Source organism: Trachypithecus francoisi, unplaced genomic scaffold (assembly GCF_009764315.1).
Source record: "Trachypithecus francoisi isolate TF-2019V2 unplaced genomic scaffold, Tfra_2.0 Lachesis_group12, whole genome shotgun sequence".
Taxonomy (NCBI): domain Eukaryota; kingdom Metazoa; phylum Chordata; class Mammalia; order Primates; family Cercopithecidae; genus Trachypithecus; species Trachypithecus francoisi.
Genome location: NW_022681457.1, coordinates 48,065,341 through 48,093,174, shown reverse-complemented (window position 1 = coordinate 48,093,174; position 27,834 = coordinate 48,065,341). Strand labels below are relative to the sequence as shown.

General features: G+C 33.9%; 1 protein-coding gene across 1 annotated transcript in view; it reads left to right on the top strand.

The window, feature by feature from the left end:
• COL24A1 (collagen type XXIV alpha 1 chain) overlaps positions 1–27,834 on the top strand; it is a 388,650-nt gene that overhangs the window by 8,404 nt on the left and 352,412 nt on the right. The window contains exons 2-3 of the mRNA XM_033225467.1: positions 1,507–1,571; positions 16,970–18,339. Of these exons, the coding sequence (XP_033081358.1) occupies positions 1,507–1,571; positions 16,970–18,339 (1,435 nt within the window). The remainder of the gene's footprint in view (positions 1–1,506; positions 1,572–16,969; positions 18,340–27,834) is intronic.

Below are 27,834 nucleotides of genomic sequence, written 5' to 3'. Positions count from 1 at the left end.
TAAAATGTATGCATCCTGGATATCCATAGCAAATTTTTGAATCATAATCTCTGTGTTGGGGCCCAAAATCTGCATTTTTTACAAGTTGCTCAGGTGAGTTTAACATTTGGGAACCATTCATCTAAATGAACAATGTCATATATAAGAATGTTTCATAGGCCTCATCGCAATATATGGTTTAGTTATTTATTCATATCAGCTGAAATTTCTGCAATGATTCAGTTGATTTGTTTGTAGAGTTAGTGATAGTTGTTAAGTATTCTATCAAAACCTTGTCTTATAAGAGCTGTGCTATGGACTAAGTATGGCCATAGAATGTTCAATTTTAAAATTACTAACAAAGGATAAATACCATTTTAATACAAATGAAATTTGTGTTCCATTATAAATAGTCTGATTTTATATTGGCTGTCTTAAACTTTGTAAAAAGATCATCTTTCTTACATTAAGGTGCTCCTTATACTAGTTGGTAAAGGTAAAAACATCTTATTAGTAATAAATAGAAAAGGTACCAATTACTACTAGCACATCAGGAATTTAATAAAAAGGAATTAATGGTTTATAGACAGCTCTATAATCACTCCTTGCAGAACTGCATTTTACAAATACATCATTTGAACAGTCCCTGGGTTAGAATCAAAAACAGAATCAGGGTCTATATTAGCAAAATTAGGTAATGAAGTATTGTTTTCAGCATGCTTATCATATCTCTTCAAAATTATTTCTCTAATTTTCATTTTGGAGGTAGATACAGCCAATTATGAAGAATGTTCAGCAAAATTTGTTAAAAGTTTGGTTATACTAACAATGTCACAAAACATTTTTGCTTAGAAACCTCATCAATACAAATGGACATTTTAATTTGTAGTGATTGGGTACTGTGCTTATAGCTACTACTAATCAAAATGCTCAGTGTTGACATCTACAGGTCATTGCTATTTTCAAAACCAAAGAATCATGAATCTAGTACCAGTAATTTAAGTATGATATTCAAATGACTTTCACATATAACCGTTAATTTAAATAAATAAATAGCTGGTTCCATTAATTTATAATCACTATAGTTAAGCAACTATAATTTGCATTATTTTTGTGGAAATTTCTATTACTTTGTATGAAATTGTATACATGGTAATTTAACATAATATATGATAATACCCCTACACTAGTTCATAATTATTGAATGTTTCCTATGTGCCAGGTACTGTTTCCTGTGCTTTCCATGAACTTTTTAAGTTAATCTTCAGAAAATATTATGAGATAGGTTTAACAGATAAAGCAACTAAGGCACAGAATGGTTAAAAAGTGTGCCCAAGTCACACAGTAAGTGGCAAAACTGGAATTTCCCTTCAGAGCCTTTGGTCTTAACCACTATGAATGTTACAATATCATGCTATTTAAAATAATCGCTTAATTCTTAATCTTGCATAGACTTTGTTTTGGATTTTATATGATTGTAAATGTCCAACTAGTAAGTTTTTCCCAAATGCTTTTTTCTTTTCCTAGGAAACCACTTCTTCATTTTATTGTGCTATGTGTGGCTGGGGTTGTTGTTCATGCACAAGAACAAGGTAAGAAAATTATCTTTTAATTTATTTGCTTACTTAAAAATTCTACTTCCAGACAGGAAAAGTACGTAACTTTTAACTCATCATAGCCTTAAATTCAACATTAAACAATAACAAAAATTCCACCCAGTACCATGAGAATGTAAGGTTAAAAAAACCAATTTTGGGGGGAAATATGACCTTTAAGAAATTACTCATATCTTCTGTCTGTGAAATTGCTTACATTTTAAAGCAAACTCTATAAAAGAGAAGTTTTGTACAATAAAAAGGCTTTGCTTGTGACTTCATTTTAAGTGGGAGTTCTTGGGGGTGGCAAACTGTGACTGCATTACCTTTGCACTTCTTGATACAACAAAAGCGTATAATAAATGTTCCATCTAGATTTGCATCATTAAGAAACAAAATGGACTTTGCATAGTAATAGGCTTAGGGTTCTATTTAATTCAAATGGGGAGGTTTAGAAAATAAACCTAAACTTGGTTTGTTTGTGCCTGCTAGTTAATTACTCTGGTAGTATGATGATAGAGTTTCAGGAGTCTATGTATATCCTAATTCATTCATTTAAACATGATTGAAGCATCTTGTATTTCCTGTGTGATATCCTATTGCCAATGATTGAAAATATAAATAAGATAATGTCTCTAGCAACAAAGTGAAAAAAATGCCTTTGTCAAAGGTGAAAAACATACTAAAGTCAAAGAGAAAAATCCTGGAACTGTGCTGGAGAAAATAAGAAAAATACAAGTGAACAAATTAGAATGAATATGTGCAAGGTAGAGAGAAGCCAAAAAGGCAGAGTTGTATTCTGGTTGACCAAATTGACAAGTAGATACAGATAAATATTCTTTCAACTATTATATAGATGAATTAAAATATTTCTTAGGAGACATTTTCTAAATCTCTTTTATGGGAAATGATTAAATTAAGCCACATGTCACATGTAACTTCATGAAAAACTATTATTGACCAAGGCATTTAGGTTACTTCATTTTGCTTGAAGTAGTCATGAAGAGGAGAAAAACTCTCTCTTTTAATTTATTGTTATTATCACTGTTACTGTTTCTGAGAACTTACTATGAACTACTAGTCACTGTGCTAGTAGAATATACATTTTCTTCACCACTGCCTCATCGCAGGGTTTTGTAATTATGGCCATGATAGGACTGCTGAAACTAAGATTAAGGAGAATAGGTAACCACCTCCAAGTAACAGCCTAATGAATGGTAGAACCAAGATTTGAGCTCCTATTTTGACCGCAAAGTCTACAAATTCCTTAAAATTGAGACTCCTAGAGACACAGAGAAGATAAGGAAGAGAAGAATACAATTATTAATTAAATGTATATTTTGTATCATGTCCTTTGCTGGTACTTTACATATATTATTCTAATCACCATAATGAACCTACAGAGTAGGTATTATAGATGAAGAAACTGAGACTCAAAGAAGTGGCTCACCTATAGCTTAGATTTGAATCTAGGTCTGTCCATCTCTGAAAACAAAACTCTTTCCCTTAAACATCCTCTAGCTTCACATTTGCCAGCCACTGGCATTATGAGTTTAATAATTTACCAAATATATTATTATCAAAATATTAGAAACCTATGCAAAGAAAGATATAGGGAAAATTAAATATTTATGAATAGATTTTTAAAAATCTAGAACCAACAAAAGTAGTAAATAAAAGAAACAATATACTTTTTTCACCCTTAATATCTCATTTACAGAATGTAAAATATGTTCTTTTATTTCAGGGCAAGCATCATAATTTTCAGTCTTATAGACCTAAAATTTTATTGCCAGTTCTTAACAAAAAGAAAAGTCCTTTAGAAAACCTCTCAGACTTTAGAAAATTGAATATTTTTGAGCACAGGAAAGAAATGGAAATAGTATACTATCAGAAACTTGGAAACACTTTTTTCCTAAAAGAAATTTTGTGATTAAATTGGTACGATGCAATTTGTAACACCTAATCAGGAGATTGGAAAACCATTATCAGAAAAATTGTGTTTTTATATGATCACAGATATTATTTATATTCATATTGCTGAATATGTTTGAGTGAGAGATATTCTAAGTTAGACTTATCAGAAATAAATATTTGTGTGCTTATGAGATTTTTCAAAACTTAAAAAAGTATATCAAAGAATTACAAGTATTGTATAAAGTTTAAAGGCCAAATTGTATGACAAAACATATAGCAAAAAGTAGTGTCCCTTCCCCTTACCTACTCCTGCTATTCTCTGCCCAAACTCTTTTAGCACCTTCTTTTGGTTTTAACATCTATATTTAATACTATAATGTTTAAATATTATATTGACTTCCTATTATTAATGATGAGGATTTAACATTTCTGTACTATTTTCTGTGTCTTCTTTTCCTCCTTCTATTCTCTCAATATAGTTTTATCCAATTTTTGGTTAAATTAATATTCACAATGCAGCTTATTATGACCATGTGCATATTTTTAAATCACTGAGCCATGTACGTTTATATTTTTTCTTGTAAATATTACAAGATTGCCTCCTTTTCTGTTTGCTTTATGTTCTATGTCACTATCACTAAATCTCAGATATTTTGAAATATATTTTCCCCCAAAACACACAAAATACTCCAGAAATTTGATTTTTTCTGGGAGATATTCCTTCTGCATGCTAAAATTCTGCTCTGCTATGGACCAGTAGTTCTCTAAGCTTCCAGTAGAGCTGATATCTGTGTTAGATGGAGTTCTTGGAACTCTTATTTCATCTTTCATAGTCTATTTCCTTATTTGGGTGCAGCATATTTCCAGTTGCATCCTGAGAATATGTATTTGGGTGGTGCATTTTTTTAGAACATTCCATTTCTAAGAGTGTGTTTATTCTCAGTCTTACACTTAGAGGTAGTTCAGGTGAGTATAAAATTTTAGGCTGTAAATATTATTCCCTCAGAATTTGAAAGATTTTCATCTTTTGTCTTTTTTATCTGGCTTGCAGACTTTTTAAATCTGATGTTATATTAATTCTTGAACCTTTATATGTGACCTTTTGATTTCCCTTTTAATCCCTTAAGATCATCTATTTATCTTTGATGTTTTGGAATGTTACAATAATCTTTCTTGATACAGGTCTTTTTATAACTCATTGTGCTAGGCACTTAGTAGGCCTTTTCAGTGTGGAAGCATCCTTAATTTTCTGGGAATTTTCCTGTATTATGTTTTTCTTACTGATATATTTATTTCCTCTTTCTTCAATATCTTTTAAATATTAAATCTTCAGTATTGGGCTCTTTATTTTCTTATTTTTAGATCCTATTTTCCGTCTTTGTTTTATGTACTACTTGATATGAGATTTTTCATCACTTACTATTCCAAACATTTTGTTTAATTTCTTATTTCTTCTGTGTTTAAATTTTTAAGGGTTTTTTTTTTTCGCTGAGACTAGTCCTTTTTTTAAAAAGCATCCTGTTCTTATTTCTTTGATGCAATGTCTACTCTTATCTCTGTAAGAATAAGAATGATGATTTTTTTAACTTTTCTTCTGCTCTCTGCATTGTCTTTGTTCTAGATTTTTGTATTGGTCTGTCTTTTATGTTGGAGAAGTTATTTATAAGTATGCAGCATTTCTGTTATCATTTAAAAGTAAGACACTGGCCAGGTGCGGGGCTCATGCCTGTAACCCCAGCACTTTGAGAGGCTGAGGTGGGCACATTATCTGAGGTCAGGAGTTTGAGACCAACCTGGCCAACATGGCGAAACCCCATCTCTACTAAAAAATACAAAAAAAAATTAGCTGGATGTGGTGACATATACCTGTAATCCCAGGTACTTGGGAGGCTAAGGCAGAAGAATTACTTGAGCCCGGGAGACAGAGGTTGCAGGGCAGAGTTCGTGCCAGTGCACTCCAGCCTGGCTGACAGAGTGAGACTCTTTCAAAAAAAGAAAAAAAAAAAAAAAAAAAAAGAAGAAGAAAAAGAAAAAAAAAGTAAGACACTAAAAATATGCTTAACAACTGTTTGCATGGGTAGGCTAGTTAACTGAGATGTTTCACATAGAGGATGATTAAGTAGAAACCTGTCTGACTATTTTGTTAGGCTACACATGTCTGAGGCTGCAGAACTTCTCTCGGGAAGAATCCTCCAATATCTTACTTGTAGAATATAATCCTGGTTGCCACTGTTATTAGAGTTAAGTGATAATAAAGAGGTTCTTGGGTTGGTGCGGGGAGGATTATCTCACAATTTTGTATGTCAATTTTAGCCGAATTCTTTCTCAATATGGTGCTTCCCTTCCATTTTCCTGTATGATTGATTCAATGTTTCTATGTCATTAACCTTTAGTCTCCTTTAGTCCGGAAGCTTCTTATACAAACTTTCAATCCTCCCACCCTCACGTATCCCCAACCCCCAATTTGAAGTCTCAATGCTGAATTCATTGATTTGGTACCTTCAATTCTTGAGCCTTTTCAGGATTTTGCAATATGAATCAGCCTGCCTGTCATTAGCATTTGCCTCTGTAAGCCCTTAGGTTCAGTTTTTTCAGTTCTGGTAATTTCTTCATGTGCTTTTCATTTTCCAAAAATTTGTTGATATATTTTGTCTGCTGTTGTCTCTTCTACTCATTAACTTTGTCCCTGTAGTTTTAAACCACATTTCCTTATTCTCATTTGAGTAAGATTTTTAAGAATGAGAAGAAATAAGCATCTATGTGATTTGTCATGGTTTCAGTAAATTCCCTTAAATTTTAACACAGCTAAGAAAAAATATTTTAAGTACCTTATTAATAGATGTAAATTGTATGTTTTTTGCGTCCAAGTTTTAGGTGTAATCTAATGAATAAATGATTCTATCTCAAGAAACATTAATTTTGTAAGCCTGAGTTTTCTGAGGATTTGACAGATGTAGATACCTTTTCTTACCTGATATGTGTATTTTCGTTATTACTTTGTCTGTGTTGGTGGGTTGCTGCCAGTGAGATGCTGGCATAGCTACAACACTTCTCTGCAATGACTTGCACCATGCATAATGTGTAACTAATTCTTAACATGCACATCTTTCTCAGGTTCACGATCCCTAGGTGTGAAAACCATGTGTAAATATCTCCGTGTAGAATACTCATCTCGAGGAAGAATTTCCCATAGAAATTAATCTGAAATGTGTTTATTGTTAACAGAAGTAGTTCATTGTAGCTGCAGTAACTTCAAGTCCTTTCTGCACAAACACTTGTATGGGCACTTAGCCGAAACTTTTATACATAGCTTAGAGCTTCATTTCTCATTTTATAAATAAACTTGAATTTATCTCTTTATACAGAATAGATGTGCTATTTAAACTAAGAATAGTTTTAAGAAACGATTGCCACCTTTAACATACCCAGTGTAATGGTGGTATTTAAGCACAGGTGTTCCAGAGCCAGCATCTTGGAGTTAAGTCCAGCTTCAACCATTTATTATCTAACTGACCTTGAGCAAGTTTCTTAAATACTCTGAGCCTCTTTTTTAATAATGCTGAAGTGAAGAAAATAATAATACTTACTACACAAGGCTGTTGTGTGGCTAAAACAACACATGTAAAGTGTTTAGCTCTGTGCCTGTTACATAAGGATATAATAACTTTGAGTAGAAGAAGGGGAAAACTCCAGATTCTTTTTTTCCCCATATCCTCATAATTGAAAAAATAAAATAAAGCGGTTTATTTTAAACAATTTCCTTTAGTTCCTTAACTCAGTGAACTGGAGCTGGGAAGCTGTGTTTGAGTCTTGATTCTGACATTGACTATTTAGCTGAGACTATAAAAAATAATACAAAGTGGATATTAGGCAATTGTCTAGTTAATTTAGTCAGTTTGAGTAAATTGGCAAGAAAAAGAAAAGTATGTTGATGTCTGTATAATCGTTCTCATTTGCAAATTTGGTGACTTTATTTTAAACAATCATATTTGTTCTTTCCTACAAACTGGAAAGAATATAGATTTGGGGACTTAACTGATCAAGACATATGAAAATTTAAAACAGTGAGAACTAATTAAATTTAAGTGCTATGTTATATTAATTCAGTTATTTAATAGTTAAGAGTTAGCTCTGTAACTTGTTATAATTTATAAAGTGATACATTACTCCTTTTTATCTAAAAATTGATAACTTTCTTTTAAGTATTTTAAACTACCAATTACTAAGAAGTGTAAAAATCTCTCCATTTTGAGGGAGTAAACATAATTATACAATTCTTCTTCTTCCAATTATTTGTGATAGAGTATCGCTGAATATTCACACATATAATGGTTCTTTGGTTCTCTGTACTTGTAAAACGAGTATAACCATTGGATCTCCCATATCTATTTCTTTAGGCATATACTATATTCCCCCCACAGAGTCAACTGATACAGTCACTGAGTTTAGAGTCAAAGACTTGGTTATGAGTCATAGTTTTATCCTCTACTAAGACTTAATTTCTCCTTTCTCCCTCCCTTTTTCTCCATCCCTCTTTCTCAATCTACTTCTTCTCTCTCCTCCCTCTCCCTCCCCCTTTCTCCTTCTCCCTCATCTTTCTTTTATTCTAACTTGCGATAACAATATCAGTGCTGCTTACTCTACAAGTTTCAAATGAAAGACAATAAAGTTTGGGCTGTCTGTGTCTACATAGTATGTAAGCTTAGAAGACTGATTTCATTAGCATACTAAGAGAGGATCTATATCTCATTAGTGTTTAACGAAACAACAAACGAAAATTGTGCTGGTGCCTTAAAGGGGAGGTAACGTCTTGAACTGAGCCTTGTAGGATGAATAAAGATTGGAATGAAGGGATATACTTAGCAGGACTCTGACAGGATGAGATAAAAAAAACAGATAAGCTTTGTTATGGCAAGAAATTCAAGGAAGAGTAAATACTACACAAGGCTGTGGGGAGTGGAGAATGCTGTGAAATGGGCAGATATATCAGTGAAGAAAAAAATGAGTAAGGGGTATGTCTTAATCTGTTCTCATGCTGCTGATAAAGACATACTCAAGACTGGGCAATTTACAAAAGAGAGAGGTTTAATGGACTTACAGTTCCACATGGCTGGGGAGGCCTCACAATTATGGTGGAAGGCCAGGAGGAGCAAGTCACATCTTACCTCAATGGCAGCAGGCAAAGAGAGAGCCTGTGCAGGGAAACTCCCCCTTATAAAACCATTAGATCTAGTGAAATCCACTCACTATTGCAAGAAAAACATGGGAAAGACCTGCTCCCATGATTCAATCACCTCCCACCAGGTCCCTCCTACAACATGTGGGAATTCAAGATGAGATTTGGGTGAGGACACAGCCAAACCATATCGGGCTAGTATAAAGTTAGAGAGCTGTCCCCAAGACCACCCTTATTTCTGACACTAGCTTCAAGTTAAGGGGTCCCCAAGACTACTCTGATCCTCAGTGATACTTTAGAAGGACTCACAGAACTTACCGAATTTGTTATACTCAGAGAATTCACTGAAGTGTTATATTCACAGTTAAGAATACAGATTAAAATCAATATAAGGACACAGATTAAAATCAATATATTCACAGTTAAGGATACAGATTAAAATCAATACCTGGGTTTAGAGCATCCCAACAAGGAAGAACAGTAAGTACAAATGCCATGAGTTTAAAATTAGTTGGGTGGGTTTAAGAATGAAGGAAAATACTAGTTTGGCTGGAGCAAAGTTAGGTAAGATAAAATGATAGGAGATGTGATCAGAGAGATAAGAAGAGAATAAATGGCATAGGTGTCTTATACCTTGGAAAGCCATTGGAGGATTTTGGTCAGAAGACTGGCATAATCTACTTTACACTATGAAAAGATTATTCTGCTTGCTTGTGTGATTGTGAGACTCTTCACTGAGAGAAGCACTCAAGTAAGAAAAATGAGGTTTGGGGAAAATACATTGAAGTGGAAATGCTTTTGGAACATCTGATTTCTATTGGATAAATCCAATAGACAATTGGATATGCAAGCCCAGAAGAGAGGTTTGTGAGTCAGCATATGTGGTTGTTGTAGCCATGGTTTGGATGAAGTCATTAGGCTTGGTATTTATAGTAAAAAGAACAAGGCGTTGTCTTGGTGACACCACCATTTATTTTACACTTCAGAAGCAAATAAAGGAAGGAGATACAGTCAGTTCTGCTGTTAAGTAACACATACCTTTCCTAAATTTCACCATGATAAGAAATTGGCTTTAGATGACTGCCTGCGTGCAAATTCTGCCTCTGCACTCCCTAGTTGGGTAAGCTTGGGCAGATAATTTAACTTTTCTATGACTTACTTTTCCTCTTACATGGAAATAACAACAGTGCCTACTTCATACAGTCGTTGTACGAATTATGTGACTTAAAATATTAAATTTCTTAGAATAGTGCTTGGTACAAGGAAATTTAGTAAATGCTGCTATAAATCTTACTTTTTAAAAATGTAAAGTACCTAATATAGTGCTGGGTTGATCATTAATATTCTTTAAATGGTAACTGATTTTCCAAGTGACATGAACTGGATTGATTTTTTTATATAGGACCACTCACAAAACAAGCAATTTACTTCAGACAACTTAGTTATTTCTTGTTAACATTGGTACAAAATACCTAAATTCAACCCCAAATTGTAATTTGGTGATATCTAAGTCCAGGTATAAATTAAATGTTAAAGAGTCTGACCTCTGAGTGAAATCCTTTCTTCTTCTTCTCTCCCCCACCCCCATTTTTTTTGTCTCCATTTCTCCCCAGCTCCACTCATGTGTGCCTTCTACCCTTAAGTGTTCTTTAGTCTCTCTTCTCTTAACATCTTGCTCAAACACATTTGCTAAGTGTATTCATACTCAGGTATGAAAGCTTAAAATTAGGATGACAATTTGATAATTTCACTTCAGGTACCAATTTTGGTGGCTATCTAGAGAGTATTCCTCACTGAGATTTCTGTGGGGTAAAAGTAATACTGCCATGATTAATTAGTAAGATTTGCCAAGGGATATGTGGAGTGGTGTGGGGAATATAATAGCTGAGAGGTCATGTGGTGGAGCAGTCAAGAGACTTTAAAGCCATATTGATTGAGCTCAAATGCAGCTCAACCATTTATCAGCTGTGTGACCTTTACCAAGTTATTTAATCTCTCTGTGCTTCAGAGATTTTTCATTTGTGAAATGGATGCAGACTTTAAGTATAAACTTGCAACCAAGAGATATTCCCACTTTTGTTCTTGGATATCATACAGAAGAAAAAAATGAATGAAATAATAAACTTAAAAATCACTTTCAGCAAAACTAGGGGACTAATATAATCTGCAAACCCCCAAAATATGCTCAGAAAAGCAGAGCCCATATGGAATAAGGTCAATAGTGAGACTTCAGAAAGCACCAGCAAAACCAGACTTCCTGAAGGTGAGAAACACACCCCAAAATACACCTCTAGCCCTTGTACACAAGTGTTACAGGGTCTGGGGAAGGCAGAAGCTGCCAAGGGGAAAGTATAATAAAGAAGCACAGATAATAGCTAAAATGGATCAGTGGGGACAGATCTCAGAAAATGCAAAAATCTGCTAACTGAGATGAAGGATTCATTCTGAAGCATATACCAATGTGAGGGCATATGGAGGAAGGAGAATGAAGGGTTGTACATACAGCTGGCTGCAGAAGTCCTCCTGGACTAGATTTGGTTTAGAGAAGAAGGTGGGGCTAGAAGCCATTTAGAATGGAACTGGTAGTACCAGAGCAGAGCCTTTGGGTTTTGAGACTTGGAAGTCACAGCCCATCCTCTTCTTCCACCAGCATCTTTCTATAAGTTGCTGGGCTAGGAATTAATGAGTAAAAGGAGTTGGCACAGCACAAGTAGAAATATACAATAAGGAAACATGTAAGGAAAAGCAGCAAAGATGAGAATGTACACACACAAAAAAGTTGCTGTTAAACCGACAAATATTCTGACCAAATATGCCCCCCTTATCACCTATACGGAGAAAGATACTAAGGCAGAAATGAAAGAACTCAAGGAAAAGTAAAAGAAGGCAAGATATTAAAACAATATGAATTGTGAGCTTGTAGAAGTCAGTAAAGAAGTCATAGAAAAATTACCTCATAAATCTAGATGAAATTGGAAGGAGCACAAAGGGAAGTTATACTTTCTAGGAAACAGTAAAGAGAAATAAGAAAATCAAACAAACAAAAATGAATTTAAAGAACATAATAAAAAGGATTACAGAGAAATGATACATGTAGAAGACAACAATGATTCAACATATTCATAATAGGAATTTTTAAAGAAGAAAACCAAAACCATGAAATAGAACTAATATTCAAGGATACAATTCATTAAAAGTTTGCTGAAGTAAATAAAAAAAAAAAGACTTGAATCTATGCGATGAATGGGCATACTAAGCACCTGAAAACATTTATCAAGAATGGTCAATATGGAGCCATATTCTAATAAAATTACTGCATTTCAAAGATAAAGAACAACTCTTTCGAGAATGTTGGTAAAAATACGGCGTCACTTATAAGGAGAAAAATATTTAGCTGACTTCAGTTTTAGAAGGACCACCTGAGAACCGTGAAACTACAGCTGCAAGATATTCAAGGAAATAAAGTATCATGAAATAATTTTATATCCCACGAAATTTAAGGTACAAGTCTACAAAAAATCAATTCTGAAAAGTCCAACACTCGGGAAATGTTCCCATAAACCCTTCTTGAGGAAACTAATAGAGGATAAACTTCAGCCAAAGAGAAGTGATTGGAGAAGCTACTACAAAAGTCCAGCTCTATTTGTCAAAAGAAAATGTGGGAAAAAGAAAAAATATAAATGCCATACAAACTAATAATGTAGGAATGGTACAATTACAGAAAAATAGTAGGAGAAGAGAGGAAGCATGTGCAGAGCAGATTAATTTTGCTGATTGCCGTATCTGAAGAAGCTAGGCATTAAATATTATATGGTTGGTAAATTAGATGAAAGAATATGAGGATATTTAACAATGAAAAGATAAACACTAAGAAAGACACTTCTATTGACTAATATTAGAGGGTATGGGAAAGGGTTAAAGGGAGGAAAATAAAACATTGTTCAAAGGAAAGAAGTAATAGATACGTCTAATGAAAGGACTAGGGGCATTATATACATTTAAAATCTTAAAGGAAACCCTTAGAATAAAAATACAAACCCTTCTAAATCTCAAAAGACATATACAAAGCAAAGCAAAGGAAACAAACTACATAGTGAAAGACTTCAAAAAATTAAAGTGGTAAAACATAAAATAATACAACAGATTAAACCATCATATTAGCAAATGTAGATAGATGTAGTTTATATATTCAAAGAAAAAATGTAGATTGGATCAAAAAACAAATACAAACCCTTTTTCTTTACCTAAAGCACAGTGTTTCAAAGTAGATGAAAACAAAAACAAAGGCAAAGGTGTATCAGACAAATATAAACAAAAAGGAAGTCTATTGAGGGAAGCTTAGTCTTACCACCAGTTAAGGTAATGCCAAAAAAAAAAAAAAAAAAAACCAATAAACTGGACATAGAAGTTCTTTTTGTAATCCTGAAAGGTGCAGTACTCAATAAATATGTGAACTGTATGATTATCTGTGCATAAAATCCATGATGTCAATATTCATAAAGCAAAGACCACAAGAGAGAAAAGACCAAATAGACACACTACTGGTAAGAGACTTTACCTCTCAGTTGATAGCAGGTTAATTGTATAAAAATAAACAAGAATATAGAGGATATAAATTACATAAACAATGATGTACAACTAACTGGTATGTATTAAATTTTGTACCTTGAAACACCTTTCCAAGTGCTTATGAAATGTTATTGAAAATTGATCACTTATGAGGCTAATTGAGTTTTAAAAAAGAAAGTGCTGATTAGACACCATTATCTGATCATAATACTATTAAGTTAGATTTTAATAACAAAAATAAGAAAACAAAAAGACCTTTCCAACTGAAAATATAAAACTTTTTTCTTAAACCATTTGGGTCAAAGAGAAAATACAAATAAAAATACTTCCCAGAAAACAACAAAAATGCCAATGCTACATATCCAAATCTATGAGATGCAGCTAAAGCAGCACTCAGGAAAATGTATAGCTTAAATGCCCTCATTATCAAGGAAGAAAAGAAAAATAAAGAACTAATTACTCATCTTCAGAAATTAGAAAAAGAGTAAAATTAAACAAAATAAAATGGGAAGAGATAATAAAGATAAATGCTAAAGTTAATGATATAGGAAACAAAAAAAATAGTAGATAAACAAATCTGAAGGCCGTATAGATTTGAAATGACCAATAATGACACGGACTTAAGAATAAATAGAGCAATATATTCAAAATTAGAAAAATGAGACAGAGGGCCACAGGCATAGGAAAACAAAAATAATTGTAAGAGATTATTATGTGAAGATTTCTGGGTAATACATATGAAAGCCTAGAGGAAATTTATTATTTCACAGAAAAAATGTAAGTTTCTAAAATCGTCTCAAGATGCAGTTGAAAATTAGAATAAATCAATTAACATAGAAGAGATTAGGAAAGTGGATGAAGCGCTATCAATGAAAGAGCCAACATTATCAATTTGGTTTAGAGGTGAGTTTTATTAACTTTTTGGGAAAAAATGTAATTTCAAAGGTTACTGAAATTGTTTTAGGCTATAGAAAATAATGAAATTTCAGTATTATTGTCTGATAAAGATAGGACAATAAGCAAAAAACACTGACCAGTCAACTCATAAATATTGATGCAGTGATTCTACATAAAATTATTAGTCAATAATCCAGTGAGGTATCAAGAGAATAATGTACAACTAATAAGATTTTACTTTAGGGATGCAATCATGGTTCAATAACAGGAAATTTATTCAGTAATAAGTGTTCAAACACATTTGATTTTTATAAAACAGCTATTTATCATGAAAGCTCCACTAAAAATAGAATTGGAGGAAACATACATATAAAGAAACATTGAAAACACATATATTATTTTTAAAGTTTTCAAATAATACTCTTCCCGATAATATTTCGGGTATAATAGGATCAGAAACTTGAAGCACTAGATGGCAGGGGTTCTTGATAAATGCAAGGGGAGATGTTCCTGGGGCAGTGTGCAGCCCTTGATATACCACATGTATGAGTCTTTTTTATATATATAGTTTATCTGGTATCTCAGAATTATAGCTTTCTGATACTTTATGATCATATATACTTTAAATTTAAGCATTGTGATTTCCACAGAAGCAGTGTTCCTTCCATAGTTTACTTCTCAGATTGAGCTAGGCATACCCTTAGAGTTAGGTAACCCTGGGTGAGGATATCCAATGTCACAGAATAACATAGCTAGTTTCAGCACTGTAAATTTTCACTGAAGATTGGGGATGAGTACAATTAGCTGATTTAGCTCCTAAGTAATTTATATTGTATATTGAAACAACCAGCCATACTATGGATTGAAGTTTAAATTTTGCATGAATTATGATGATAAAACATAAGAAGTCAAAAGTTTTTTTTGGTGATTATATGGGGACTCTTTGAAATATTTCCCTAAATTCCTGGAGGTGCATATAATTCTATACTGGTGTTAGGAATATTTTGGTGGAAAAGTTTGAGACACTCTGTCATACAATATCATAGATATAAATATTTCTATCCTTTAAAACTGTCATGAAATTACAACTATTTTATTGATAAAATGATGGTTGTTCTAACCTTAAAATACTTGAGTGTTTTGCGAAGATCTCTGTTAGAAAACATTTAAATTGCATTGCTAGATTACACAGGAATGACATTCAGTAATTTCATTGTTGTACACAGTTGTGAGATTTGGGAACTGAGATTCTCCCTTATCTTTTGTTATTTGTAATAAGCATGCCTTATCAAATATCTACTAATTTCCTACAAAAGGAAAAAGTAAGGTGATGCCAAATGTTCCTGGCTAATCTTCAAAAACTTTTATTTTTTTCACTTATCACAATTCTCTAACATTTCTGTTTGGAGATGATTATATTTATGCAAAGATACAGATGGGAAATTTGTAACCCAAAGAATAATAAAGATCATACAGCTGACTCTGCCATTCTGTATTTTAAAGACAGAAGTTGTCATTCTTTATAAGTGATATTTAAATTTATATCACTCCAGAGGTGAATATGAGCCCTGGTCAGATTGCTGTGGGGCAAATTCATTCATTCAGAAATTACAGGACTATTTGCAAGGCAGGTGCTGAAGAGATCTAATAATGAATCAGACAGATCCAGTTTTCCAGAAGCTTTTAATTGGGTAAAGGAGACAAACAATATACTATTGGTAATATTACAATGAATAATAAATCAGATGAATCCATAATTACATCAAATCCATATTATGTAAAATGCATATTCAATAATAGATATTGAAAGAGTCTAAAAGTTGGATAAAAGTTACTTTGGAGGACTGGAAAAAAGTGGAAGAAAGAGAAGCTTGGAAGGAACAGAAAAAGCAGAGTGATTGCCAATAAAATGAATTTAAATTCTTTTATCTAGGAATTATCAAAGGACTTTGGTAACCAGAGTACTTTAAGTGTAGCACACACTTAAGATAGTAGGCATTGGGAAAGCTTCGATGCAACTTGTAAATTCCCAGAAGGTTAGAAGGAAAAACAGCCTGAAAAATTATACTTTAAGGGATTTTGTGAATCTAATTTATAAAATGCTTTCCAAATCACAAATCTTTGGAAGTATGACTCCAGTTTCACTTTAACATAGATGTCATTAAATTTTAAGTTCTAAATTAAAGAACCAAATGGCATCTGGGAATCTTTGAACATGTATATTCATTGAAGTAACAAATAAGAATCCTAGTCAAATGGAAAACAAGAGAGCTAAACTAATTAAATTTTGGAGGCCAGGTGTGGTGGTTCACACCTGTAATCCCAGTGCTGTGGGAGGACTGCTTTAGCCTAGGAGTTCAAGACTATCCTGGGCAATAGAGCAAAACTCTGTCTCTATGAAAAATACAAAAATTAGCCAGGTATGATGGCATGCCCTTGTAGTGCCAGCTACTTGGGAAGCTGAGGTGGGAGGATCCCTTGAACCCCGGAGTTCAAGGCTGCAGTGAGCTATAATCATGCTGCTGCACTCCAGCCTGAGTAACAGATGGAAACCCTGTCTCCAAAATAATAAATAAACTAATAATAAATAACTTTTGGGTTTAGAGATTGGTGTGTGTGTAGGGGGAGGAGCATGTACTTTATTCAAATTATTGAGTATAATGTCTTATTCTCCTCTTCCCTATTTCTCATTACCCATAATTAGCTATTGATAGAACATGGTTATTTTAGAAATTACTGTTGCTACAATGAAGATTTCCTCATATTCAAACATTTATATGAACACATGAATGCATAAAAGTAAGATTCTTTCTCTCTTTCTTTTTTAAATTTCCAGGCATAGATATTCTTCATCAACTAGGCCTTGGAGGCAAAGATGTAAGATACTCATCATCAGCGACTGCTGTACCAGCATCATCAACACCATTACCTCAGGGGGTCCATTTAACAGAATCAGGCATCATTTTAAAAAATGATGCTTATATTGAGACACCTTTCATGAAAATTTTACCAGTCAACTTAGGGCAGCCGTTTACAATATTAACTGGGTTACAGTCACATCGGGTGAACAATGCATTTCTCTTCAGCATTAGAAATAAAAATAGACTGCAATTAGGAGTGCAATTACTACCTAAAAAATTAGTAGTACACATTAGAGGAAAGCAGGCTGTAGTTTTCAACTACAGTGTTCATGATGAGCAATGGCATTTATTTGCCATTACTATTAGAAACCAAAGTGTCTCAATGTTTGTTGAGTGTGGAAAGAAATATTTTAGCACAGAGACTATTTCAGAAGTTCAGACCTTTGATTCTAATAGTGTGTTCACTTTAGGAAGTATGAATAATAATTCTGTCCATTTTGAAGGAATAGTATGTCAGTTAGATATTATTCCTTCTGCAGAAGCATCTGCAGACTACTGCAGATATGTGAAACAGCAGTGTCGCCAAGCAGACAAATACCAACCTGAAACAAGCCTTCCTCATCCAACTCTTATACCAACTAAGATACTGGAACACTCTCCCCCACCCAAACGATTTGCTGAAAAAGTACTGTCAGAGGATACATTTACTGAAGGCAGAAGTATTCCAAATATCATAAATAATGATTCTGAAACAGTGTATAAAAGACGAGAACACCAGATATCAAGATCTCAGTTATCTTCTCTTCAGTCAGGAAATGTCTCTGCTGTGGATCTCACAAACCATGGGATTCAGGCCAAACAAATGATCACTGAGGAAGATACTCAGACAAATTTAAGCCTGTCAGTGACCCCTCATGGCATCAGTGAGGCAGGAATGAATACCAAAGAGAAATTTAGTTCTCTCCTAAATGTATCTGACAATATCACACAACATGATGATAGACTAACTGGTCTGTCACTGTTTAAGAAGATGCCATCTATTCTTCCACAAATAACACAAGATACAATTACTAATCTCAAGAAGGCTATCACAGCAAATCTACATACTAATGAACTCATGGAAATGCAACCGATTTTAAACACAAGCTTGTACAGAGTGTCAAATGAACCGTCTGTGGATAATCACCTTGATCTAAGGAAAGAAGGTGAATTTTATCCTGATGCTACTTATCCCATCGAAAATAGCTATGAAACTGAGCTTTATGATTATTATTATTATGAGGATCTAAATACAATGCTCGAAATGGAGTATCTGAGAGGGCCCAAAGGAGACACTGGACCTCCCGTAAGTTTGTTTTGTTTTGTTTTTTTTAGTATCTCTTAATACGCTAACTTACATTTTAAATTCTCTTTAAAATACACTTTAAAGAGAATTCTCTGGACCAAACAATACATAACAGATAAAATCTGTCACAGAAATGCATTCTGGCACGGTAAGTGAATTTATGGTTGCTGTAACACATCTGCCAGAATGTAACCCTGGCTCAAATATTGTGCTTTTGTTCTTCAATTGGTAGGCTAAAAGGTTACTTCATTCTGGTTAAGTAGTGGGTAAACTATTTGTTTTTCTTGTTCAGTTGAAATTCAATCAGTAATTCAACTGCTAAATATAGATAATATATTTATATTTTCAAAACCGTAGGAGAATGCATAGTCATGTTAAGAGAAGGATATAAAAATATGGTAGATTAAAGAAAAATACATTAAATACGCCTATTAAATATTATTACAGCAAAATAGCATCAAATGGATTAAAATAGGGTGTAAAACTTACTTCAGATAGAGATTATTGTGTAATGAATCACTGACTGTCCTTAGTGATATGGTCAATTTATATTTATGGGTTAATTAAAGCTTCCCTTGAGTAACACAAAGAGAACCAGTTATCAGTCAATTCAATGGGGGCCAGGGATTAAAAAAAAAAAAAAAAAAAAAAACAACGAAGCCACTTGTTTATATCATATAACAAAACTGTGAGATAATAGACTGAATTTTTCAGCCCTGAATTTCTTTTGTTGTATAGGTGGGAATTAGAGATCAACATTAAAAAATTTCTAAAATCATTTAAAAACCACTCAAAGCCATTTAAAATCACAGTGTTGGAAATATTGTTTTTACACTTCATATTTGTATAATTTACCTCTATGTCTTTAGAAGCTGTTTTTTCCAAAATTTCAAGTAGACTAAAATATATCTTAAAGTATTTATTTAATGAAAATAAAATTTGAGTCTTTGGCTTAGCTCTAGAAATCATAGAATGGGAGAAGGTGAAGTCACTCTTTTAGCTTGTGTTTCCTTCATGGTTATTCCTAAAAGTGATTTGATAGGTATTGAGCCACTCTTGCTAGAGTAAATGTTTGAGGTTTAAAAATAAAATATGAAGAATATACTATTATAGAGAAATAAACTCTTCAACTATGGCAATTACCAACATATTGGTCATAAAATTGAATCGCTGGACATGTCATATTAAGCAAATAGTTATGGAAGTAATTTACTTTCTTCAGAAAAAGTCAGTCTGATCAGATGAGCGTCAATCTCTTCTGTAAATTCAAAAATAGTCATTCAATATTGGCAGGTGAAACTAATATTCAGCAGATATTTACTTAGTCTCTGCTATATGCCAGGCAGGAACACAAAGTATGTATAACCCAGTAATTGCTCAGAAAAAGCTTGTATTTCATAATGAAGATATTTATAACTATTAAATATATCTTGTGATAAAGTAGGATAAATGTTGCAGAGAGATGCAAAGTAAGTGTATGGGCTAGAGATGTTCAAAGGTTAAAAAAAGTAGTATTTTTTGATAGAGTCTCTATGAAAAGTCACTTAAAGCTGAGCTGTTCAGAATAAGATCTTGTGGACAAAGTTAGTTATGACCTAAGCTCTAAGAATGGGTAAGATTTTGATAGGTGAGAGGAGTAGGTGAGTTTTTTTTTATAACAGCATAATAGCTATCATTTATTGAGTACCTTGTGGAAGATGCTCTACCAGTCTCTTTGCATATATTATCTTAAAAGAACTTTGTAAAGTTAGTAGTGTTATCCTCATTTTTCAGGTGAAGAAACTGAAGCCCAAAGAGTTAATTTACTTGCCCACAATGACATTGTTGGTAAATGATAGAGCCAGGATTTGAATCCATGTTTTCTTCCTCTAAAGCAGACAAATAAAGATCCAAGCTTGATGGTATCAGGTTGTGGACATTCTTAACTATCAAATGGTCATTCTAACTTTATCTTGTTCTCAAAGGGGAATTTTGTAGGTTTCTAAGCAGAGATATTAATCAGAAAGTCGGTCTGGTAACAGTGCCCAGGATAGGAAGTTTCTGTTACCGTCTTGGTGTTAAAGGACTAGAACATTATCTAGGTTGGCAGCAGTGAAGATGCAAAGGAAAAGTCGGATTCAAGAGATTTTGAAGGAAGATTTGGTAGAACTAGGAAATTAACGGGACCTAGGGAACAAGCAAAAAGGAAAAGAATAAAAGATGACTATCAAATTTTAAGCCTGCAGGTTGAGAGCAGGGTGATATCATTATTAAAAACTGTAATTAAGAGGGAAAGTCAATTTTAGGAGAGAAAAACGAAACATTTAAAGAACTGTTGGTAATTCAGCTGTCAGAAGAGTTGAAGAAGCTGAAGTAAAGAAGAGATATCGAGGCTAGGGATATAGATTTGGGAGTATTCCTATTGATATTATAGTTGAAACTCTAGAGTTGGATAGATTTTCAAAGAGAGGAATGTGGTATAGGGTCACCAGTCAAATCAGGGGGATGTTTGCTTTTTGGTTATAGAAAGAAAAAGCAGAAATGTGATGAGAAGTCAGAGAGACAGGAGAAAAGAATAGTGATATCAAAATATAAAAGAAGCAATATCAAAAAGCCAAAGAAAAGACTTTTGAGAAGGAATTGATCAGCAGGGCCAAAAGAGACAAGTCAAAGAGAATGAGGACTGAGAAAAAGGAGTAATCTGTTGTATATCTTGGTGAAAAAGTCATTGTTGAACTTTGAGAATCCTAACTTCAGCACAGTGTAGAAGACTAAAGGTAGATTTTAGAGAGCTAATGAGAGACTGAATGGTGATAAAATAATGAACTTGTAGGAACTGTTTTACTGTTTCTTGAAGTAGATGTGACTCAAAAGCCTGAAGCCAGCCTGGTTTTTCCTACTTTTAGGTGACAATTTTTTCCTGCCTATATACCCATGCAGTTCTGTATCTTTGAAGTTCTTTAAACCTATTAGGTTCTGAATCAGGTTTTTGGGGAAATACTCTTTTGATCTGGAGATTATTTTTCATTATAGAAAGACTTCCCCTTTTAATAACCAAATATTGCTTGGTTCCATTTTTCTAAATTCTTTGGGCATACAAGCTTGCATATGTCAAATGTCATTTGTGATGATGAATGGTATTTATTATCTTCTCTACAACTGTGTCATCATGATTGCTCTTTTCCATTTCATTTTGTGCGAACTCATTTATTCTATATATTCCTATCCCTTCATTGATTTTTAAATTCTATTTAATCAGTTTTTATTGCTCTGACATGGCTTTCATCAAAGAGTTTCTTTTTCTCTCTTTCTTTTTTTTAATCTTTCACATTTTTAAAAATCTTTCACAACTCTTCTTTGAGCTTTATTTTTGAAGATTAATGTCATGTTGACATTCTTTGAATATGTAGTGAACTATGTAACTGAACTCTTTATCTGTTGTATGAAGTAATTCCTCTTCTGGTAAATAATTTTCTTTTTTTCACATTAACAATTATTCTCTTTATTATGTGCTAATAAAAAGGATGCTGTTAGTGAATTAATGTGAAAACAATATTCATGTTAAAAGAATTGTACTAAGTAAAATTTTTTTTGATTGTACTTTAAGTTCTACGGTACATGTGCACAATGTGCAGGTTTGTTACATATGTATACATGTGCCATGTTGGTTTGCTGCACCCATTAACTCGTCATTTACATTATGTATTTCTCCTAATGCTATCCCTCCCCTCTACCTCCACCACACAACAGTCCCTGGTGTGTGATGTTCCCCACCCTATGTCCAAGTGTTCTCATTCCTCAATTCCCACCTATGAGTGAGAACATGCGGTGTTTGGTTTTCTGTCCTTGTGATAGTTTGCTCAGAATGATGGTTTCTAGCTTCATCCATGTCCCTACAAAGGACATGAACTCATCCTTTTTTATGGCTGTATAGTATTCCATGGTGTGTATGTGCCACATTTTCTTAATCCAGTCTATCATAGATGGACATTTGGCTTGGTTCCAAGTCTTTGCTATTGTGAATAGTACCACAGTAAACATGCGTGTGCATGTGTCTTTATAGTAGCATGATTTATAATCCTTTGGGTATATACCTAGTAATGGGATGACTGGGTCAAATGGGATTTCTAGTTCTAGATCCTTAAGGAATCACCACACTGTCTTCCACAATGGTTGAACTAGTTTACAGTCCCACCAACAGTGTAAAGGCATTCCTCTTTCTCCACATCTTCACCAGCATCTGTTGTTCCCTGACTTTTTAGTGATCACCATTCTAACTGGTGTGAGATGGTATCTTATTGTGGTTTTGATTTGCATTTCTCTGATGACCAGTGATGATGAGTATTTTTTCATGTGTCTGTTGGCTGCATAAATGTCTTCTTTTCAGAAGTGTCTGTTCATCTCCTTTGCCTACTTTTTGATGGGGTTGTTTGATTTTTCTTGTAAATTTGTTTAAGTTCTTTGTACAATCTGGATATTAGCCCTTTGTCAGATGGGTAGATTGCAAAAATTTTCTCCCATTCTGTAGGTTGCCTGTTCACTCTGATGGTAGTTTCTTTTGCTGTGCAGAGGCTCTTTAGTTTAATTAGATCCCATTTGTCTATTTTGGCTTTTGTTGCTGTTGCTTTTGGTGTTTAAGTCATGAAGTCATAGGCCCATGCCTATGTCCTGAATGGTATTGCCTAGGTTTTCTTCTAGGGTTTTTATGGTTTTAGGTCTAACATTTAAGTCTTTAATCCATCTTGAATTAATTTTTGTATAAGATGTAAGGAAGGGATCCAGTTTCAGCTTTCTACATATGGCAAGCTAGTTTTCCCCGCACCATTTATTAAATAGGGAATCCTTTCCCCATTTCTTGTTCTTGTCAGGTTTGTCAAAGATCAGATGGTTGTAGATGTGTGGTGTTATTTCTGAGGCCTCTGTTCTGTTCCATTGGTCTATATATCTGTTTTGGTACCAGTACCATGCTGTTTTGGTTACTGTAGCCTTGCAGTTTGAAGTCAGGTAGCATGAGGCCTCCAGCTTTGTTCTTTAAATTTATTTTCCTGTCCTCTCACTTTTCCCTTCCTCCCAGCATCTATTTATAAATCCTCTACTGATTGCCCTTTGGTTATTTTTCATTTTTAAAATAAAGGTAACTCTATCTGGGTGACTTGTTTCAGAATGGTATAGGGAGAGGCATAGGAAAGTAAGGTGGAATGGTACACAGACTCAAATTTAGATTGCTGCCTGAAACACCATCTTACCATATTTGTTGTATCTTCTACCCAGAGGCATGTGTCCTCTCATGTTCACACACAATTTGTTGTGAAGCCTTTTGTATCACAGCCTCTCTCAGAAGTGATAGGGTGATTTGTGTTCTTCTTGTCTTTTGTCCCCTCTCACCAGAGAGGGTTCTGGTTGTAGATCATAAAAATGGTATTTTCTTCTTCAGCTCCAACTTTTCTACTCTTGGCTCTTTGAAGTTGGGTTTTTACTGGGTCATGAATCATGTTTCCTGTGGCCCATTCCCTTAAACCTTATCATAATCAAAAAATTATTGAAGTGGATTTTGAAGACGAATATGTATCCAAGGTTTGAGGTCTGAGGAGGTTTTTGGTTTTGGTTATCTCTCAACACGTTTGCTGCAAAGTTCCTCAGTATTGGGCAGATAATCTTCACATTTTGTGGTTTGTGGTTATGATCCTTTCCTTGTTTCGGAGGAGATGATGTTTTCTTCCTTTGGTGCTTCTTGTTGTTTATAGCTGATTTTGAGGGAGGGAGAGTAGTCTGAAAAATCTTCTCACTCTGACATCTTTTACCAAAATTCTCTAGTGATCTTTTACAAACATGAATCAGATAACATTATTTATCAGCTTAAATCCTTCAGTGGAAGAAGGTTATAGCACTTAAACTCAAACTCTGTATCCTGACCTGTGCAGGTATGTGATATGGCCCCTGCTTACCTCTACAACTGCCTCTTGCCCCACTTTTCCCCTTACTCTATTAGTTTTTCTTTTAATTCCTCAAAATGATTGTGTCTTTTATTTGTTTTGTTTTGTTTTGTTTTGTTTTATTCATGCCCTCATTCATTTATTCCTATCTTCTGGAATTTTATTTTCTTCTCTTTTCTAGCTCCTATTAATCTTTTAGGTCTAACTAAATACTTCTTCAGAAAAGCCTTCTTTGACATCACAATAAAAATTAGGTCCACTACATTAACCTCTTTCTTGGTTGCCTTTTCTTTTCCTCCATATCACTAAGTAAAATTTGTAATTGCGTGTTTATCTGTTAATGTATGTTTTTTTTCTAGACTGCAAACTCCAGGAGGGCTTGATGCTATATAATATTTATTGAGTGAGTGAATGAATAAATTCAAAAAGGAATGTAAGATGCAGGATTTCCAGTGTTAACTGACTAGGGGTTATTATCTTTTAGAAGTATTGGTCTATCAAATAGATTTACCTTAATGTATATATTACCCTCGTAATAATAATATCTAACATTTACTCAGTGATTGCTGTGCCTTATGCGTACCTTAAAAAATTAATTAGGCCAGGCATAGTGACTCACACCTGTAATCCCAACACTTTGGGAGGCCGATGTGGGGGATCACGGCGTCAGGAGTTTGAGACCAGCCTGACCAACATGGTGAAACCCCGTCTCTACTAAAAATACAAAAAAATTAGCTGGGCGTGGTGGCACGCACCTGTAATCCCAGCTACTCAGGAGGCTGAGGCAGGAGAATTGCTTGAACCCAACAAGGGGAGATTGCAGTAAGCCAAGATCATGCCAGTGTACTCCAGCCTGGGTAACAGAGCGAGACTCCGATTCAGAAAAAAAAAAAAAAAAAAAAAAAAGAGGTTAATTAGACTACAGTTTACTGGTTAACTACTATCACTGCCAGGCACAGTGACAGGTATTTTATATACAACAGCTTTAATACTCACAATAACCCTGAAAGGTAAATTTCTATCATCAATTTTTTAAAGATGAGGAAACTAAGGCTTAGAAAGGGTAACTGACTAATCCAAGGTTATTCAGCAAGTAAATGATTAAGGCATGATTTGAATCTACATTGTATGATTGCAAAACCATTGCTCTTTAAATCGAATTGTACTTTCTCTTAATAACAATAATCTGAAAGTTAAAGTGCCTTTCTTAGTACTTAACCTTATTTATAGAAAGTAATTTATTCTCCTCAAAAATGTCATGCTATAAAAATTATCTTTCTTTTCTGGTATCTAGAAAATGCCTATTAATAATATGTTGTCAAAGATTTTGAAACCGCAAAATTATGAAGACATGAGAATTGATTTTAATTTAGTGCTTATTAAACAATTCAAATATTTAAATCATGACATAAAATATACCTTCTTTCCCCCCCAGTATCTAATGTTAATTGCGTCTTAGTTATTTCAGGCTTCTATAACAAAATTCCATAAACCAAGAGGCTTATACACTATAGAAATTTATTTCTCACAGTCTGGAAGCTGGGAAGTTGAAGATCAAGGTGCCAGCAGATTTGGTAGTTGGTCAGGGCCTGATTTCTGGTTTATAGACAGCACCTTTGTGCTGTGTCCTTACATGGTGGAAGAGGAAAATGAACTAACTCCCTTATGCCTCTTTTATAGGACACTAATCCCTGACCCATCACCTCCCAAAGTCCCCATCTCCTACTACCATCACTTTGCTTAGGATTTCAACACATGAATTTTGGGGAGACACAAATGCAAGCCATAGCAAACTGCCTTTCCGATGTGAATGGAATAGTGTTTTCTTTTGTCACAAATAGTGTGACAGGGCACTAAACCAAACTAGACATTTTTAAAGAAAACTTTCCATTTTCTTTTTCATTTTAGTTGCAATTTCTCCTACTGGCTCTTATATTTTGGGGAATGAAATTCAAATCAACAGCTGCTAACTTTTTGATTATAACAACAGGACCAGAATTAACTTGAAAAGAAAGTCAATTTTTCTTGACAATGAGTGAAAATCAAGATTTGATGGAAGCTAGTGGTATGATAATGGCTGCTAAAATATTTGAACAGCTGAGGAAGGAGAATGCCCTCAGTTAGGGGCTGAATAGAAATAGCATTTCTCGGCCGGGCGCGGTGGCTCAAGCCTGTAATCCCAGCACTTTGGGAGGCCGAGACGGGCGGATCATGAGGTCAGGAGATCGAGACCATCCTGGCTAACACAGTGAAACCCCGTCTCTACTAAAAAATACAAAAAACTAGCCGGGCGAGGTGGCGGGCGCCTGTAGTCCCAGCTACTCGGGAGGCTGAGGCAGGAGAATGGCGTAAACCCAGGAGGCGGAGCTTGCAGTGAGCTGAGATCCGGCCACTGCACTCCAGCCTGGGTGACAGAGCGAGACTCTGTCTCAAAAAAAAAAAAAAAAAAAAAAAGAGATAGCATTTCTCTGTCAATATTAGGAAATACATGGAAAGTTTTATAAATTCAGGGGGTAAGAGAAGAAAAAGTGCAACTAAAGGAAAAACATGGACAGTCTGAAATATATAATGAATATAATGAATATCAGAAAACTGCAAATGACTCTAATAAAAGAGAAAGTTTCAAGGAGTAGTTAATATCAAAAAAAGTGAGATGAGAAATATGTAAAATAACTGTTATTTTTCAACATAATTTACTCATTTCCCTCTGTGTTTTTGAATTGGAATGATCCTTTCCTATCAATCCATTTTCCCTCTCCTCCTTTGAAACTCTGTACATTTTAGGTGTACCTGGCCATGCTGCAGTTTAAACTGTATGAAATTATGAAATTGTAGGTTAAAAAACTGTCACGTATTGGCAAGTACATATGATTTAACCTGGATTCATCTCTTTATTTTATGTGCAATCAGCATAGATATATAAACATCTTACAATGAAGAAAAATAAAGCACATTAGGTCACAGTCCTTGTTACTGGTGGGGCTAGTATTTTAACCCTGATGTGTCGAATTTGGCAGCGTGTACCAGTTTTACTGCAATAATGAATGAAGATTTGTTGAATGGAGTATGTATATGCTCTATAGACGCCAAGAACAATGCCATATCTCAGAGTGCTCAGTAACAATTGAATGAATGAACAGATGAATGAATGAATATGTGTTCAACCATATCACAAATGAGCATTTATTCTTCCACAGTTGATTGTTAAAGTAAGTAAAGAAGACAACATAAAACATTATATGGAGAAGTAAAGAAGTAGTGTCCTATTTCTTATTTGATATATTTAGAAATTAACATTTAAATAACTCAGAACACTTTAACAATTGATCAGTTTTTGCTTTCTTAGTTTGTTTTATAAATCATTTAACTCTATTAGTGACTTCCTAGTGTGCTGCAATTGGTATAAGTCAGATTTATTAATGGATATACAAGAAGGATTTCATTATAACAGTTTAACACATTACACAGATCCTTGGTATAATTCTTTTAAAAGAACATAAAATGGCCAGTGCTTTCATTTTTCAAAGCAAATCTTCAATTGAGTTTGAAAAAACCTTGTAGTTGCTGGTCTCCAAACCCTAAA